Genomic DNA, 19,081 nt, shown 5'->3' with positions numbered 1-19,081 from the left:
ATAGGCCCAGAGTCACAGGCAGTCACACACACAGTCACACAGAGTCACAGGCAGTCACACACACACACAGAGTCACAGGCAGACACTCCACACACACACACACACAAACACACTCACAGAGTCACAGGCAGACACGCAACACACTCTCTCTCTCTCTCTCTCTCTCTCTCTCTCTCTCTCTCTCTCTTACTTACTTACCGACAGTATGGGCTGGAGAAGGAGTGGATCTATTGAAGCTCCTGGAGTCTGTTGGGGAAGCAGGGACTCCATCCTGCTTCCCCTCGATGTGCAGCAGTAACAGCAGTGGGTGTAGGCCATGTTTAGCTCTGCCCCTGCTGTTGGTTTGGCCTCGCCCTCACTGCCGATTAGCTCCGCCCCCATTTTTCTTTGATACAGCTGGTTTTGAAATTCTGCGCCGCCTGCATGTGTGAGCTGTGCGGCTGCCATGGCAACCTCTCCCTGCCGCACAGCTCACACATCCTAAGGCCCCCCTGGTCATGGCAACCCCTTAGTGAGTGACACCCGGGGCAGACCTCATCCCCTGCCCCCCATAGTACGCCACTGAAGTGCTGTCTTCCACATCCTCGCTCAGAGGAAGTGCTTTTTGCATTAGAGTGGCTGGCTGATTAGGCCATATACTGCATATGCATAATAATGACATTCACAAAATCTACAATGAGAGTTGTTTAATTTCACATATCACACAGATATTTCAATGCATGTTGGATACTTACGTAGTCATCGGTGGCATCCTTCACAGCAGTGATGGTTAGTACAAGAACTAAAGGCACAATGGTAGTAAACCATGACAACGATGATATTTCTGGAATCAGCTGCAGAGAGAAAAGCAAAAGAAAAGAAAAAGCTTAGTGCTTCTAGAAATTGTCCTTGCAAATCACATTTTAAAGCACTTACACCTAATTCTTTTAAAAATGAATTGAGGCAATAAGGTCTTCCGAGCAACGCACCACTTTTTGTTATGTTTCCAATTTATCTTTATTTGGAGGAAGTGTTTGGCCTCTGTACATGGTTGTAGGACATGATATAGATAAACATGTTAATCCATGTAACCCACTTTGTGTCTACTTTGAAGAAGCACAACTACCTTATTAAGAAAGTAACTTCCTGGGCCAGAGTAAAGTGTGACAGATGAAGAACAGGGACTTTAGAACATTCTACAGCTCCAGTTACATCCTTCATGATGTGCACTAAAGGTGGACTTATATCCATGTAACATATGGAGCTGCACATAATTGCATGAGTTGTACTTATCAAAGCAGCATGTGTTATTAAATAAGACCACAGAGAGCTCATACCCTAAGAGCTGTACCAGGACTCTCAGCAGAGTGATTGCTGTAGGACTTTCCTCTCTTTACCTGTCATAACTCAGAAACTGCATAAATAACAGCTAACGTATATTATGTGTGGCTATGACATTGCTTCAATAGGCTACTGGCAATATTAAAGGCAACTCAAGGGTTTAGATTTTACCTCTAATGGTTTCGATCTTATCCCTAATCACTTTCTACTGATATCTAACAGTGGAAACGTTATTTTAAGAGATTAACAAAGCACTAATTATGGTTAAAGGATAGCAATGCAATACCTGTAAAATTAGCAGGAAAAGGAAATATGCATTGGCAACTCGCTGGAACTGCTCAAATAAGTTAATAGGCAGGAACGTGAGGATATTGTACTTGGATGTTTTGATGGCATTAGTCTGAAAAAAAGAAGGAAAAAAATAACATAGTTTAATTATCTGAAATCAAAGAGGGTGATGATAATAGTAAGAACAAAAATATATGTATACTTGAATCATTACACATAAAATCCATGCTATATAAGCTAAACATATCATTTCAAGTCTACAAAACAGAGCCACTACGTTCTACAAGAATAACCAAAATGGGAATATTTAAAAAAATATAACAGAAAAATTGGTAAAATTTAATGCAAAAAGAAATGCAATGAACATGTGAGATAGTGCACTAACAATGTACATGTCCCCAAGGTGGCCGCTTCATTTTTAGTACAATTCACTTTTCTGAAAGTGATGCTTTGATAAAATGTGAATTTGTGGCTTGTGCAAACATTTTCCAGCAGAGGTCACTGTAAGATTGCATTCAGTAATTGCACACAGTTTCGCTATCAAAACAAACAGCACTAATAAAAATTACTCCTTTGACAGCATAGTCACAATGTTAAAATCTAGGGAATCCCTGAGAAAATCTGCACCAAAAAGTTGCACTCCTATGTGGAACTGATCTAAAATCCTGGTCGCCCTCCCCCCCCCCCCACCCCATTACCCCCAAACTGCAGCATGTATACAAGCACCAACTGAATGGCTTGGTGCCCCAGGGGATGTTATCATCCAATTATGCAAGGTTTCTGACATGTTTTTTCTTCTACAGTAGATGAGGGGTTTTGACAACAATGCCAAGTATACAAAAATTAACTCCAATAAAATAAAATGTTCATACTTTGTTACTGACTGTGTGGTTCTAAGGTGTTGTGCCACTATCTAAGACATAATACCAACTTAGTTTTCAATATATATATGTATCAAGCATTGGAACTCAGCCACAGCCAGTCAAGCCTTTCACCAGATGGCAATAGAACACCATCCAAGCTTATTTGGACAGCAGGTAGCTGCTATCAGACCCAGACTTGGTGCTGCCTTTCTATAATTATAATGTGCTGTTTAATATGTTGTTACTATATAAAGAATAATAATGATATACCGTGCGTGATAGGCCATTAAAAGCTTCTCACATTACAAAATCACATTCCATATCTTATTTGTTTAGCACAATGTAACCCTATATTAAATAAATCAAGGAGTCAAAATAAGCGCAGATTAACTAGAACGCATTACAAATAAACCTTCAGCAATAGGAATCAATGGTTTAGTAAAAAGTACGTGTACACCATCAAAACATTCACCTTTATTTGCCAGAGTTGGCATATTTCAATCCGCCACAATTTGCTAAAGAGCAACTAAAGTTTAAAATCATAGCTTTGTGTGGACTAAAAAGACATAGGAACATTGCAATCTGGATTGTCACAGCAGAAAAGAATCTAGTGGCCCATTACGAAATCCCATACTTATTTTTCCAGATAGCCTGCTGCACTCCCCAAGCATTCTTGAATTTGTTTAACTGCTACATAAAGAGAAACAGACTAAAAAAAAAAAAAAAAGATGTTAGTTACTTGGAATAACACCAATGTACTAGACAAAACCGTAAAGAACAATCTGAAATGGACACTACAGCCCACCACCTGGTGCATGTCTTATCGCTTTCAAATTGTAGGTCAATATAGAAAAAAATTGAAAAAACATCTTGGTCAACTACATTCATAATTACCAAAAAAAAAAATCTTTGAATTCTCAACAATTCCCACTTTAGTAAATAAACCTGATTGTACTCACTTTATTTTTGTATACTTAATCAGTTTATAAAATCAAAGAATGGGCCAAAAATATATTTTCACTGACATATCACAACCTCTACATTTTAGTAATAAAAATACTATGTTCAAAGACGCAACTTGATCTTAAGAAAAAAAATGCCTAGCTTACAAAGAAGCTTTAACATGTGAATGATTTCATAAATATGTTATCTTGAGAAATTGATGTGATGGATTAAGGATAAAGAGTCAAAGAGTGAAAGAGTTCAGAGTCCAAAATGTAGGATGACATAGTAAGTAGTCAATGAAAAAGAAGACTCTGGGCAGTGGTGAAATTGGAAGGAGGAGAGATGATTGTTTTATTTTTACAGTGGTTAACTTTCAGTAATTTGTGGTACATATAAGGTGGGATGTCAGAGAAGTAATTGGCAGGGTGAGATAGGAGGGGGTAAAATTTCAGGAGAGGGAAATGTAGGCACTGCTTGCATGTAGGTTAAGAAGTTGTTCAGCGCCTGGTTCCTTGACACCACCCTCGCCAATGGTCCATAAATTATATTTTACCCAATTCTGTTCCAATAAGAAAAAGTAATGGAACCAGTAGGTGTAGAGAAGACAAAAAGCCAAAGGGTCAAGCAGTGATCTTGTGCTATGTCATGGATACATATGATACAAAGACTGTAGGATAATGTGATCAACAATATCAAAGTTATAAAAGTGGTCCATGAATTGCTAGGTAAAAGTGCTCCTTGAGTTTTTGCAGAGACCAGATCACTGGAAATCAAAGTTAAAAGAAGACGTCAAGGGGCGTGGCCGGACGGCGGACGAGTATGGCAGCACACTGAAAGAGCTCTGCAGTTTCGGGCTCTAAAAACGCGGCATAATTACAGTTATCGGGTGATTCCCCGGCACCGACGGAGTGGCCGCGATGTCCCAGCACCGCACAAAAAAACTGACAGAAACAAAAGATAAAACAACCTTCTTTACAGACAGAATGCCGCAACACAAACAGGCCGACAACCGGGCCCAAGATGGCGCCGACTCAGACCCGGACACAGACCACACTGAAACACTAGAAAGGAATACAGAAGCTCCTGTGACCCCTCAAATCCTGCAAGCAATGCTGGATGCTACAGTCACCAAAATGCAAGTGACATTCACTACACCAATAGCAGCACTGCAAAAAGACATGACAGTCCTTGATGCCAGGACCACGTGCCTGGAAGGTAAGATGGCGGACAAAGACGTTGGCCCACACAGCAATAGAAGTCCGCATGGGCGAAATAGAACACAAACTGGCACTCCACGACTCCAAGCTAGCAGACGTGGAAGACAGATCTCACCGCAACAACATCAGACTGCGGGGAGTGCCAGAAGAGGTGGCATTACAAGACCTAACAGCATACACAGTGGAACTATTCCAGCACATCCTACCTGACATACCAACCAATATGTTCCTCCTGGACCGCATCCACAGAATCCCCAGGCCGCAACACCTCCCTGCCTCCACACCGCGAGACATACTCATGAGGCTACATTACTACCACGTGAAAGACCAAATTCTCCGTGCCCACAGAACGAAGAAGGACTTACCTCCTAAATACAACGACATTCTCCTGTTCACGGATCTATCAGCGGATACCCTACGTCGCAGACAATCCTTTAAAATTGTGGCGGAAACACTGAGACACCATAACATCCCCTATAGGTGGGGATACCCAGCGAAACTGCTCATCACCAAAAACGTGAAACTCACCGTGGCTGCCTCACCATCTGAAGGGTTGGGACTGCTGCAAACGTGGGGCATAGCCCAGAACCTTCATCCAGATGGCGCAAACACGGCATCCAATACAGAATGGAGACCGCAGAGGCCGAAAAGAGCTTCGCCGAGAGATGGCAGCTGTTGACCTCCCACGTACCAGCAAGTGTAATGTTTCAAAATGTTAATTATGGGGGGCGGAGCCAGCGGCCATACTGTGAGGACGCATCTTCCTCGAGCTCCGAGAGCTGCAAAAATAAAAAGCATCTCAACTCGGGAATTTAACTGCAGAACCCCGCAAAACGGTGCTACCAACAACGCTAAAGGCATGGGACGACGCACTAAAAAATGTAAAGCTGATCGACCCCACACAATGGCAGATATCGGCGAACTACTGAGAAGGCCGCAAGTCGCGGGACGACCAGAAATGGCGCCAATGTCCGACGGAATATCCTCCAGCGACGAACACTCGGCAGACGGGGTGGACTACTACACTAAGGTACCTACCAGACCTGTACCCCCCAAGCCGTCACCGGCCGCGAAACCTCCAGTAACGGAGGACACGCTGCGGAGCCTACTAGATGAGCTACGCCGCAACATAGCGACTGACATAGGGCAGTTCAGGGAGGAAATCAATGGAGTTTCAGCACGTCTGCAACACACTGAACTGAACTCCGCGGACCACGAGAACCGCATACTAACACTAGAGCGACAAGTGATGGCCTTACAACAAAGCCAGACACAAGCCAAAGAAACTCTAGCAGTCCTAGAAGACAAAAGGCGCTGGAAAAACGTCAAAATCAGAGGCCTACCTGACACACTGGAGCCGGCGGAGTTCCCGCACTTATTCCGCAGGATGCTCAATGCTCTATTCCCCGCCAAACAGGCCAAGGCGATGCCTCTGGACGGCTGGTACAGAATACCCAAGCCGGCCACAGGCAACCAAAGCGCCAGCAGGGACACTATTGTCCGATTCCAGCACAGCCAAGACCGACTAGCCTTCATGGCGGCCGTCCGCAACAGGTCACTTTTACAATTTGAGGAACACTCCTTAACATTTTATCCTGACTTATCCAGAGCTACCCTGGACTGGAGACGCACAATGCGCCCACTAACGAAAGATCTTGCTACCCACAAAATCTCGTACCGATGGGGAGCACCGAGAAGCCTAATTATCTCGAGAGAAAATGGCGATCTGAAAATTACCGATGCCACTGAAATACCCGGTATACTGCAGACGCTTGGACTACCTGAGCAACCAGCGGCAGCACCGTCCCAGCCGACACCTTCCTCTACCACTCACTGGGACCCGGCGAAGGTGCGCCCATTTGTACCTGCATCCTTCCGAGGAAAACCATCGTCACCGTCGGGGACATGAACAGCCAGCAGACCTCCACTATGCAGAACATTCGGCGTCTTAAGAACTTTTGTTCATTTTTATATGCCTAGTTATTACCATTTACGTTAAAAGTTTATTATTGGTTAACATAATTCGTAACACCCCGAGAGGAGCTCATAGGAGCACAGTAAACGGCTAATAATATCTATACTCAGTCTAGCTGCCTTCCACAGTAACTACCCAACCAGCTTCTACACACATAACCTAAGTCTGGGGAGTTTATATTGTATGTCTACTTCGCAACATCTAGCCCACAGACGAGCCTGTTTAGCTTGTACAATCATCACTTATTAACAAATATATTTAGATGTACCCACTCAACAAAGCGTAATTTAACAAAAATTGTGCCATTCTAGCAACCACAACATTGTTTCTTATTGTCTTTATTGTACTACTTAAGCCCGTGCCAGCTGTTGTGGCGATACGAGCCTGTTTGTATTTTCTGAGCACTGCAAAAATAAAGAATACAAAAAAAAAAAAATGTTAATTATGTTGCGTTTAAATGTTTTAAGCTTGATATTAAGTTGACCCACTAGGGATTTACCACATGTTACCACAGGTTTATTATTAATATAAAAACAGAGCAGGGGCAGGCCCATATGTGGCAGGTCGCAAAAGACCGAAAGGCCAGCCACAAAATAGCTCTCCAGCTAGCCCGACCAGGGGTAAGCGCCAATAGCACAGCCAACCGCCACCACACCCCCATTAAGGGGCATGGCGTACAATGCCCACTACCTTGCAGAGAGCGAGGCTAAGCAGAGGCCCTGCAAAAACCCGCATAGCTACAGATATACTATTAGAGCGTAAACGCAGTCGTAGCGGGCACAATCACTAAACCCAACAGGGGGTGTTCCCCCTCTGCAGCCGCTATAGCACTGCCATAGACGGTCTAGGGAACAACCTGCTTAGAGATAAAATACCGAAAGCACAATCCACGCCTGCAAGAGTATAAGCTATAACAGCATGTCGCTGGCAGTACTCACTTAGCTAATTGGTGACCAAATCAGCCCCCCCTGGCGGAGAGGCTACAATCAGGCCTAGTGAGACGACCCACGCGCCAGCCCCCTGAGGTGTAACCCAGCACCCCTAACAAACACAAGGTCGCAACACAGCCACTATTGCGGTGGTGGGACATGGGACCGCTCGGATCAATTGGGAAAACCCTAAATCCAGTGAGCCCATATCTGCCACCTGCTGGATTCGACCCGACCACTACGAGCCCCACCCGAAATGTGTCACAACTGGCACACAACCTTGAAAGTGACCATTGTATTATAAGTTTGTTTACGGTTGAAACGATATTACTCCTGTATATATAAGCCCTGATTTTTCCTTCCTCCTCCTTCCATCACGACTCTCACCTCCACACTGCCCCCCCATACTACGACAAGACGTACACCTTGTCCCTCCCAAAAAAATAAAAATAAAAATACACGCCAAACCGCTAGGGCGCCCACAGCGATAAGCGACTGCCCTTCGGTGCCTCAGACGCACAAGTCATAAACGGACACACAATACCCGGCTTGGACTGGAAGTAAACCACACATTCCTAGCCTAAGCGCAAAACTAACACACATCCACGATCTCATACCACTGAGCCACAATTAAAGTATACAGAGAGAGAAATCTGTCCTTGAAATGAAACACAATACTTTAATATTGATATCAAAATGACGTTCCTAAAGTAGACTGTCACTAACGTATAAGTGTGGTATACTGTAGAAATGAGAAATAAAATACAATGCTTTAATATATATAAAAGGACGTTCCTAACGTAAACTGTCACCAATTCTTAAGTGCAATATATACTGGCTGTCTAATGGCTAGCAGCCAGAATTACTGACACAAGGAAAAAGAGTCGTGTACATAGGGGGTAAGGGGGGAAAAAGGGGGAAGACATTGAACATAAACAAAAACTGTTCAATTATTCATTGAACCTATCAGTTACATTTAATGTAACATGGAATATCCGGGGTGAGAGAATTCATCAGAAATCCCCGGAGTCCAGAAAATATGGCCAATCTATTATCCAATATTCCAGAGAGGACTTCATGGAAATTAACCTGGGTGGTCTAAAAGGAATTAGTTTGTTTAGTTGCAAACTGTTAGAGTTAGTTCCTGATATCCGTAGATCAATTTAAAATGTCTGCTGTTCTGTAAACAATATATAGTATAGTATCATTTTGGAAACAGTATCTAATTGTGTGTAACGTTTAGTGAGCTCGATATTTTTAGTGAGCTCAATGTGTCAATATAGATACTTAGTGTAACGACTAAATATATTTTCCAGTCTGAGCAGGCTCAAAAGTAATGAGACAGATAGCGGAATGAATATAAAGAGTGGTCAGTTTTAAATGTATCAGCTGACTGACTCCTAGACATTATGCTGAACAAAAAACAGCACAACTGGTTACCTTAGAAGTGCTAATAGACATAGTTGACTGATAGTAGCGTGCTGCGCTAACTTCTCAAGGGCTCAAGGGCAGCCCGGTTCTTATCGTCAGCTCCTCTGATTAATCAGTTACAGTGACTAGAGGAAAGGAAAGTGCCTTCATGGGCACTCGTAATAGTAAAGGAGAAATATTAAAGAGTTGCCAATGTATAGAGTGAGTAATGGCAAAAGTAGCTAGTGTAATAGATTTGGTTAATATCACTACCTCGGTCGGTATGCTGCTCAGCACTACTCGTCACTAAGCTGCTTTCCAAGGTACCTTAATTGGTAATTCAAGCAAGTGTGGTTGCTGAGGTTCGGGGGAAGCAGTCATATGGTAAGCGTTTAGACAAGAGTGCAGAGTGCTGTCGGAATGTTGAGAACCCGTTTTTACAGCAACCACACTTGCTTGAATGATCAAGGTACCTTGGAAAGCAGCTTAGTGACGAGTAGTGCTGAGCAGCATACCGACCGAGGTAGTAATATTAACCAATCTATTATACTAGCTACTTGTGCCATTACTTACTCTATGCATTGTCAACTCTCTAATATTCCTCCTTTACTATTACTAGTGCCCATGAAGGCACTTTCCTTTCCTCGAGTCACTGCAACTTATTAATCAGAGGAGCTGACGATAAGAACCGGGTTCTCAACATTCCGACAGCACTCTGCACTCTTGTCTAAACGCTTACCATATGACTGCTTCCCACGAACCTCAGCAACCACACTTGCATGAATTACCGATTAGGGTACCTTGGAAAGCAGCTTAGTGACGAGTAGTGCTGAGCAGCATACCGACCGAGGTAGTAATATTAACCAAATCTATTACACTAGCTACTTTTGCCATTACTCACTCTATAAATTGGCAACTCTTTAATATTTCTCCTTTACTATTACGAGTGCCCATGAAGGCACTTTCCTTTCCTCTAGTCACTGTAACTGATTAATCAGAGGAGCTGACGATAAGAACCGGGCTACCCTTGAGGCAAGTCAACTATGTCTATTAGCACTTCTAATGCCTCGTTTCCACTGAGCGGATCGGTTCGGGTCGGTACAGTTTGGAAGGTTTAGAATGGACCAGCCCATTCTGGTGAGCATTTCCACTGCAAGTCAGACCTTTCAGGGCCATGCGGGGTTTAGAAAAAATGCTCTTCCTGTCCACCAATCAATGGATTGTATAGTAGCTCTGCCCTAACCGAACCGTTCCATTTTCTATGGCCCTACATCTGAAGCAGGACCCTGAATGGTTCGGTACGGTTCGCTTGTATGGACCACTTTCATAATGGAAACACCCAAAATAGCGAACCGTACCGAACCAAACCAAACCGATCCGCTCAGTGGAAACGAGGCATAAGGTAACTAGTTGTGCTGTTTTTTGTTCAGCATAATTTCTAGGAGTCAGTCAGCTAATACATTTAAAACTGACCACTCTTTATATTCATTCCGCTATCTGTCTCATTACTTTTGAGCCTGCTCAGACTGGAAAATATATTCAGTCGTTACACTAAGTATCTATATTGACACATTGAGCTCACTAAAAATATCGAGCTCACTAAACGTTACACACAATTAGATACTGTTTCCAAAACGATACTATACTATATATTGTTTACAGAACAGCAGAAATTTCAAATTGATCTACGGATATCAGGAACTAACTCTAACAGTTTGCAACTAAACAAACTAATTCCTTTTAGACCACCCAGGTTATTTTCCATGAAGTCCTCTCTGGAATATTGGATAATAGATTGGCCATATTTTCTGGACTCCGGGGATTTCTGATGAATTCTCTCACCCCGGATATTCCATGTTACATTCATTGTAACTGATAGGTTTAAGGAATAATTGAACAGTTTTTGTTTATGTTCAATGTCTTACCCCTTTTTTTCCCCCCTTACCCCCTATGTACACGACTCTTTTTCCTTGTGTCAGTAATTCTGGCTGCTAGCCATTAGACAGCCAGTATATATTGCACTTAAGAATTGGTGACAGTTTACGTTAGGAACGTCCTTTTATATATATTAAAGCATTGTATTTTATTTCTTATTTCTACAGTATACCACACTTATACGTTAGTGACAGTCTACTTTAGGAACGTCATTTTGATATCAATATTAAAGTATTGTGTTTCATTTCAAGGACAGATTTCTCTCTCTTTGTACTTCATATTTTTGAGGGTTACCCCCTCCCTGTCCAGTTACACTAGACAACCATATTGGCCAACCCATTCCTTTATTACAATGAAAGTATACACACACAACGTTCGAGGGTTAAACTCGCCCCACAAGAGATTCACGATATTGAAAGAAATAAGAAAGACACAAGCGGACATCATATACCTGCAAGAGACCCATTTTAAACACGACACTAAACCCACCATGGGCCTTAGGCACTTCCCTCACCAATACCACGCTACCTCTTCCACCAAAAGCAAAGGAGTGTCAATCCTCGTAAGCCAAGCCTTGGCCTTCGACCAAATAACAGTCCAATTAGACCCACAGGGTAGGTACATTATCCTGATATGCACATTAAACAACAACACGTACACGATAGTCAACACCTATTTCCCAAATGAGAACCAGCACAGTTACTTGACCACGCTGCTAGACAAGATAGACAAAATACACACGGGTACCCTGATAATATGTGGAGATTTCAACCATATCCTGAACCCCAATACAGACTCCATAGCCGTACACACACCCAAAAGGAAAAAAAAACTGCACAAGCAATGCACAGCGCTGAACAAGACACTAGCCTCCTATGGCCTCTACGATATCTGGAAAACTTTCCACCCAAACGACAGAGAATGCACCCACTATTCACAAGTGCACAACACATACTCCCGCATAGACGGCCACATGATGCTTAGCACACACCTACACCAAGTCAGATCCTGTGACATAAACACCTCCACAGAATCAGATCATAACCCTGTGACACTCACGCTCGCGGATCCATACCAATACAAAAACCGCAGCCCATGGAGGCTCATCGAACACCTACTCAACGACCCTAAATTTGCAGACGAGATCCGCAGCGAAATCCAACAATATTTCACCACCAACGACGGGGGGAATGTGTCCCCCGCCACATTATGGCTTGCTCACAAAGCTGTTATTAGAGAACTCTTGCTGAATCGCGCATCACACCTGAAGAAGACAACCCACACCAAATTGCTCGCACTCCTAAAACATCTACAAGACCTCCACAGAGAAAACCAGAAGAACCCCTCCCAGGCCCTCCAGCAGCAGATCCAATTAGTAAAAGACGACATAAGCGCAATCCATACACAGAAAGCAAATATAGCACTACAGAAACTTAAAGCAACTTCCTACTCCATGGGAAACAAGGCGACAAAAGTGCTGGCACAAAGACTACGAACAAAGCAAGCACAAGCGAGAATATCGTTCTTAAACACACACTCTGGCCACAAAGTAATGCAACCAACACAAATCTGCAACGAATTTGCGCATTACTACACCACTCTGTACAACCTGAAAAACCAATCTACCCAGCCCCACCCGCCACAGCAACGATTCGTACATACATAGCGAAGCTCACCATACCTAAAATCCAAGCGCACCAATCTGCTCGATTGTGCGCACCGATTACCACGACCGAAATCCTGCAGCACATAAACAAAATGCCAAAAGGGAAAGCACCAGGCCCAGATGGCTACACCAACACATACTATTCGACCTACCAACAGGAACTGGCCCCGACCCTCGCAAGGTTTTTCAATGCTGCCACCCAACACGAGACCTTCCCATCAGAATTTCTGGCAGCCCATGTCATTACTCTGCCGAAACCGGGGAAACCCCCAACAACATGCCAGAATTTCAGACCAATTTCCCTCCAGAACGCAGACGCGAAACTCTACACGAAAATCTTTGCTGACTGTCTCAATACCATCATACCAACGGTTATCCACATGGACCAAGTAGGATTCGTGAAAGGAAGACAAGGACCAGACAACACCAGGAAGGCACTAGATCTTTACCACATCATAAAGAACTCCAATAAAGAAAGCATTATGCTATCCCTAGACGCCGAAAAAGCGTTCGACCGCCTCAACTGGCACTTCCTACAGGAGACTCTGCAATCCTATGGATTCCCAAATGCGTTTCTTTCCGCAAATTAAAGCGCTATACAGCACACCCTCAGCCACAGTGCTAAACACGGGGTTCTGCTCGCAGGCATTCCCAATCACAAACGGGACCCGTCAAGGGTGCCCCCTGTCTCCACTCCTCTACGTACTAGCCCTGGAACCTCTAGCCCTAGCCATCCGCAACAACAAAGACATCCATGGAGTGCAAGTCGGAAGTGAAGATTACAAACTCAGCTTATTCGCCGACGACATCCTCCTCACACTCACACAACCACTCACAACACTTCCCTCCCTCCACAAAGAACTACACGCATACAGTCAACATTCATACTACAAGCTTAACGTCACCAAAACACAAGCAATGTGCCTCAACATCCCCAAACACACAGTTGAAAGGTTAAAAGAGAAACACAGATACGACTGGAGAGAAGACCACCTGGTATACTTGGGTATAAAAATTACACACAAAGACAAAGAACTCTTTAGCGCCAACTATACGAGACTATTGAAGGAAATCGACACCCTCCTGCAATCCTGGAAAAACATATTCCTGTCGTGGGTGGGAAGAATAGCGGCATTGAAGATGACAATCCTACCCAAAATTCTCTACCTATTCCGATCCCTTCAAATCAAGCTACCCCAGAGCTACATAACGAAATTACAGACGACCCTCCTTCGCTTCAGTTGGGGAGGCAAACACCCCAGAGTTCCTAGACCACTACTAATGAGGAATGTGAAAAGGGGGGGAATGGGATTCCCAAACATAAAAGCATACTATCAATCCACTACCCTCCCCATTGTCATAGGAGCACATTCGACTACCGACACACCTCAATGGGTAGCAATAGAGAGCAACTACTGTGGAAAAATGGACCTTCCAACGATGCTGTGGACACCCCAACACCTCCGACAACCACCCCCGAATATACTACCAACCACCAAGCACCTTCTAACAACATGGGAATCCTGTAGAAACAAACTGTGCTCAGCACACCCATGGGCCCTTGCAACCCCGATCAAAACTCTATACCAATGTAACGGTACGTTTCCGTATCAAAAATGGGAAAAAGCAGGAATCACACACATATTCCACCTCTGCGATAAAAGAGGACTCCAACCATTCCCAGATCTACAAGAAGAATTCAACCGACCCTCCAACTACACATTTGCATACCTTCAGATCAAGGCGCTAGTCCATGACATCGTGATCAACAATATCAAACAAACCCTACAATCCTCCCTCACGAAGTTTGAAATACAATACCTTTCGACAAAACCACAGAAGAAAATGGTGTCCGTATGTTACAACACTCTAGCCAACCCTGAGGAGGAGACAAAGTGGAAATTCATGACACAATGGCAAGATGACCTGAAAACCACTTTCTCCCCGACAGAATGGGACAAGATCTTCACTGCCCATGAGGGGATGTCCACCTGTGCAGCACACTTCGAAACATGCAGAAAACTCTTATATAGGTGGTACATGGTCCCAACTCGCCTACACTCCATGTATGCAACCACATCGGATCTATGCTGGCGCTGTCTCACAAATAGAGGAACTATGCTTCATATATGGTGGACGTGTGCGGAGGTGAACTCCCTGTGGAAAAAGACCATAACATTGATCACGAAGGTCACAAACTTCCAACTGGCGCATGACCCAGCTACAATACTACTCAGACTGCTACCAGACAACACGCCTAAACCGATCCGGAAGATGATTTATCTGATATTGAGTACAGTATCCACACTGATAGCCAGGTGTTGGAAAACCCCCAAACTGCCCGTGCTCAAGGAAATTGAATCTGCAATGACCACAACTATTGAATACGAACTCACAATGTGGTACCAGACGAAGATCGGCAAACTAAGCCCCCACACTAACACGATGTGGCAGACATACCTTCAACTTGCTAGCGGGACACATACACAGACCTCAGACACACAAGTAGATGAACAAAATCAGGAGGCCCACGGCCCAGATACCTGCCAGTCTGAGGAGCACAACACTCCCGAACCTCCTCCCCACCTAGCAGGACACAGCAATACAATTACAAACCACCCAGGCACGAACACAGAAACAGACGAGAGACAAGGCACGGGACACCCGCCCACGCTGACCTCTCCCCCCACCCCCCCCACCGACCCCGCAGCCACGAGACCTAGCTGAAATCCCCTGACACACCAAAACCAGACGCGGACAGCGAAAATAGCATGACCCGACCAACAACCAGATTCCCTATGATATCAGGGAGAAAGACTACCGATCCAATCTTAGAGCAGAATCTACCCCTCTAGAGACAAGAGTCAATACAGCCCTCAACCCTGTGAAGCACCCCCAACCAAGAGCCCCAACGTAATGGCCAAAGGGCAACACTGGACCATCTGACGGCAAAGGGCCCCCACTCTAGTTAAGCCTCAGACCGGGAGAACCAGATTGGGTTACCAGTAGGCACCAAGTAATAAATTAAAAGTCGGAATTAAAACTGCATGCATGTAAAAGCAACCTTCAATTATGTATACAACAACCATCTGCATGTCATGTAACACAACGTATACACTGAAATTTTACTGCCCCCCCTCCTCTTCCTTTCTGTACCCCCCCTGTTATTTGTTATTTGAAAACAATAAAGAACAAATTGAAAAAAAAAAGAAGACGTCAAGCAACGTAACAGCCTATGCTCCTTGCTCAACTGTTATAGTTTCCCTCAATGCAGATTCTTAGAAATACAGCAATATACAAGAGATAGATAGAATTATATCTCTATCAGGAATATGCAAGAATTACTGCAGCAGTAAATTCACAACGTCACTTAAAGTGCTCTGTATTTATTTTATTTTTGCATAAGTATATGGGATGACTAATTTTTTCATGGGGAGCGTGGTATTTGTAAATTTTTGACAGTGGGCAGAGCGTGAAGAACCACTGACACCTCAAAATTATTTTTTTATTATAATAATCTTTACATCAAATTTTGAAAATAAACTTTTTGTTTTAAATGAAGTATATGTAAATATTTTGTAAAAACCCATCCATACCTTTATTTATATATATATACCGGTATATAAAACGACAGGATCCTTCAGCCATATACATGCACCTTGGATCAGACAGTGTTGAGAACCGACAGTTAGTCTCCATGTCTTTCCCTGCTTCACTCACTGCACAGACGCAAGAAAGACCATTCAGATTAACTGTTGGCAATTGGTGGGGTTTAATAATTAGGGCATGGGGGAGCGTGGCCTGGCAGCTCCCTAGTATGGAAGTGTGAGCCATTAGCTCCCTGGAGGGATCATTTACTATTAGCGATCAGACGACAATTATACTGCCACAAGCTACAAAATCAACATCGCTACCGAGCTTGAACACCATGGCTCAAAAATCGAGCAAAAAAACAAAGCTAAAGCAGACTAATCTGCAAAGTTCAGCTCTGACCACGCCCCCCATCGGATCCAAGATGGTGCTGGCAAACAAACTTCCCCTGCGTCCTGCTCCGACAAAAGTGACCAGATTTCTATCTCAGTGGCTCACCCAACTCCAGTTTCAGAATCCTTGATCCAAAGGATGCTTAATGAACTACAAACATCCATGCCGGCAGAATTTTCCAAACTAGCCAAAGATGTCCGAACTGATATACAGACTATTGTAGAGCGAACAGCCCAACTTGAAGATAAGGCTACAGAAATAATAGAGGCCCACAATACACTCGCAGCAGCCTACGAGCAAATTGAAATAAAATTGGAAGCTCTAAAATCAAAAGTAGCTGACCACGAAGACAGAGATTGGCGCAATAACATCCGTTTAAGGGGTATCCTGGAGGAGATAAAGCCTTCTGAGTTACAGGCTTATGCTATGGTCCTGTTTAAGGCCTTAGTACCAGACCTCTCTGACCAAGATGTCCGCCTAGAATGCATACATCACCTACTGCGACCAAAATTCCTACCTACCTCTCTACCCAGAGATGTGATTACGAGAGTACACTACTACTCGGTGTAAGAAAGTATCATCCAATCTGCACGCAATTCTGAGGTATTCCCGGCACAATTTGCAGGGATCAAGCTCTTTGTGGACCAATCGTCTGCCACCCTGATGAAACGCAAGGAATTCATATCAGTTACCAGAGCACTGAGGGAGGCTAGAGTGCTCTATAAATGGTGCTTCCCTACCCACCTTATTATTCGGCGAAAAGAAGCAGAGAAACAAGCTACTACCCCAGAAGAAGGTGCAAAACTGCCTAGAGAATGGAACATACTTATTACCCTACCTGAAAAACCGGCCCCTGCCCGACAAGGACATAATTCTCCAACGAAGATCTCCCACGAGTGGTCAACAGTACACAGCACCAAATGAACTGCCTCTACGTATTGCAGATTTCCATGGTTGGCGGAACACTCTACCCACACCAATTCACCTGTACCAGCTATTTGAGCCTTTATACTTGAATTTAAGATCTGATAATCTGTGTTACATGGCCCTTGAATGCCTAGCACTGAACTCCCACTATGTTAATGTTACTCAATGCTATACTCTCATATAGATCACTCCTCACTCATACCAAAACTACAATCAGCCCATATTGGCTTCATATCATGATCAGACCATGCACCCATAACTATTGATATTGAAGAGAATTACATGGAAACTAAATGATGCTATTCTCTGTGATCCAAATATAGTCTCTCTCATAAACGAGGACCTATTTGTCAGAACTTTTGGCCTTTCTACGCAAAAATTCTTACCAATAGACTATCGAAAATCCTAAATAAGATAGTTCATAATGCTCAATCTGAGTTTGTAAAATCCAGACAAGGGTCAGATAACACCAGAAAAATCCTAAATGTATGAAGACAATCGCGAGGGCCTTCTGCTGGCGCTAGATGCAGAGAAGGCCTTCGACTGTCTAAATTGGCGTTACATGGGGCTGGTACTCATTAAATTTGGCTTTCCCCAAGACTTCCTTCAGGGAGTGATGGCCCTATACCGAGATCCAATGGCTTGAGTGGCTAATACGGAATTCCTCTCCTCACCATTTAATATTACAAATGGCACGCGTCAGGGGTACCCACTCTCACCATTACTTTTTATATTGACACTCCAACCCCTAGAAAAAAAATTAGATCACATCCTCACATTACTGGCATTAACATATAGGGCACTGACTGCCATCTCTCCATGTTTGCTGATGACATTCTCCTGTCCTTAAGTAGCCCTACAACGTCCCTTCCAGTTACTCTGGACATACTTAACAAATATGGCAGAATATCCGACTAGCAGCCAGTGTAATGTAGGGAGGGAATGAGAGAAACAGGCAAGATTGAATGACAGGTATGTCTAATATGTGTAAATCTTGGAAGAGTGCCTTGACACCAGACAATAGTGGTTCAAGCACCGAGCATCTCCATCAGATATGGGTCATATTGCCTTCCTGGTGGCACTTATTGTACTCGCTGCCCGCAACCTCATTGCCTGCTTCTGGAAACAAACTGCTTGTCCCATACTCCCCCAACTCATAAACAAAATGCATCAATATTACATCTATGAAAAGATGTCTGCAGAGTTGGTGGCCAGGTCTACAATGATAATGGAGACATGGAAGCCATGGCTAGATTACAAAGGCAGGACCATGACCAAACCAGACACAATGGGAACCATATCCCAACAATCATCTGCAGAAAGGTAACTCTATATCAGACAGACATAAGACAAAATACATGGAGAAAGGTCAAAATCTGACCCAACATACAACCACACATAGTTTTCCAACCTGCCCCACTGCCACCCGTGAGGATCAGCAGCCAGCAAACCCATCAAATTAATTCTGGCACCTTTTATTTCAACCCAGATATAGGGGTGCCCCTCAAGATATTATCCCTACACATACATATTGTTAGTTCGACTGCCACTGTTTGTAAGATTGATGTACCTTAAGGGCATCTCCTCTTTCCCCCTTTCGCACTCTTCCCGGTTTACCCAAG

General features: G+C 43.8%; 1 protein-coding gene across 1 annotated transcript in view; it reads right to left on the bottom strand.

Annotated features, from left to right (window-relative positions):
- The window catches only part of ATP8B4 (ATPase phospholipid transporting 8B4 (putative)), a 215,325-nt gene that overhangs the window by 129,370 nt on the left and 66,874 nt on the right, over positions 1-19,081 (bottom strand). The window contains exons 4-5 of the mRNA XM_063449017.1: positions 1,607-1,720; positions 735-833 (exon numbers count right to left, since the gene is read on the bottom strand). Of these exons, the coding sequence (XP_063305087.1) occupies positions 735-833; positions 1,607-1,720 (213 nt within the window). The remainder of the gene's footprint in view (positions 1-734; positions 834-1,606; positions 1,721-19,081) is intronic.

The sequence above is a fragment of the Pelobates fuscus genome, chromosome 3, assembly GCF_036172605.1.
Source record: "Pelobates fuscus isolate aPelFus1 chromosome 3, aPelFus1.pri, whole genome shotgun sequence".
NCBI lineage: Eukaryota > Metazoa > Chordata > Amphibia > Anura > Pelobatidae > Pelobates > Pelobates fuscus.
Note: the sequence above shows the minus strand (reverse complement) of the source record. Positions and strands in the feature narration are given on the sequence as shown.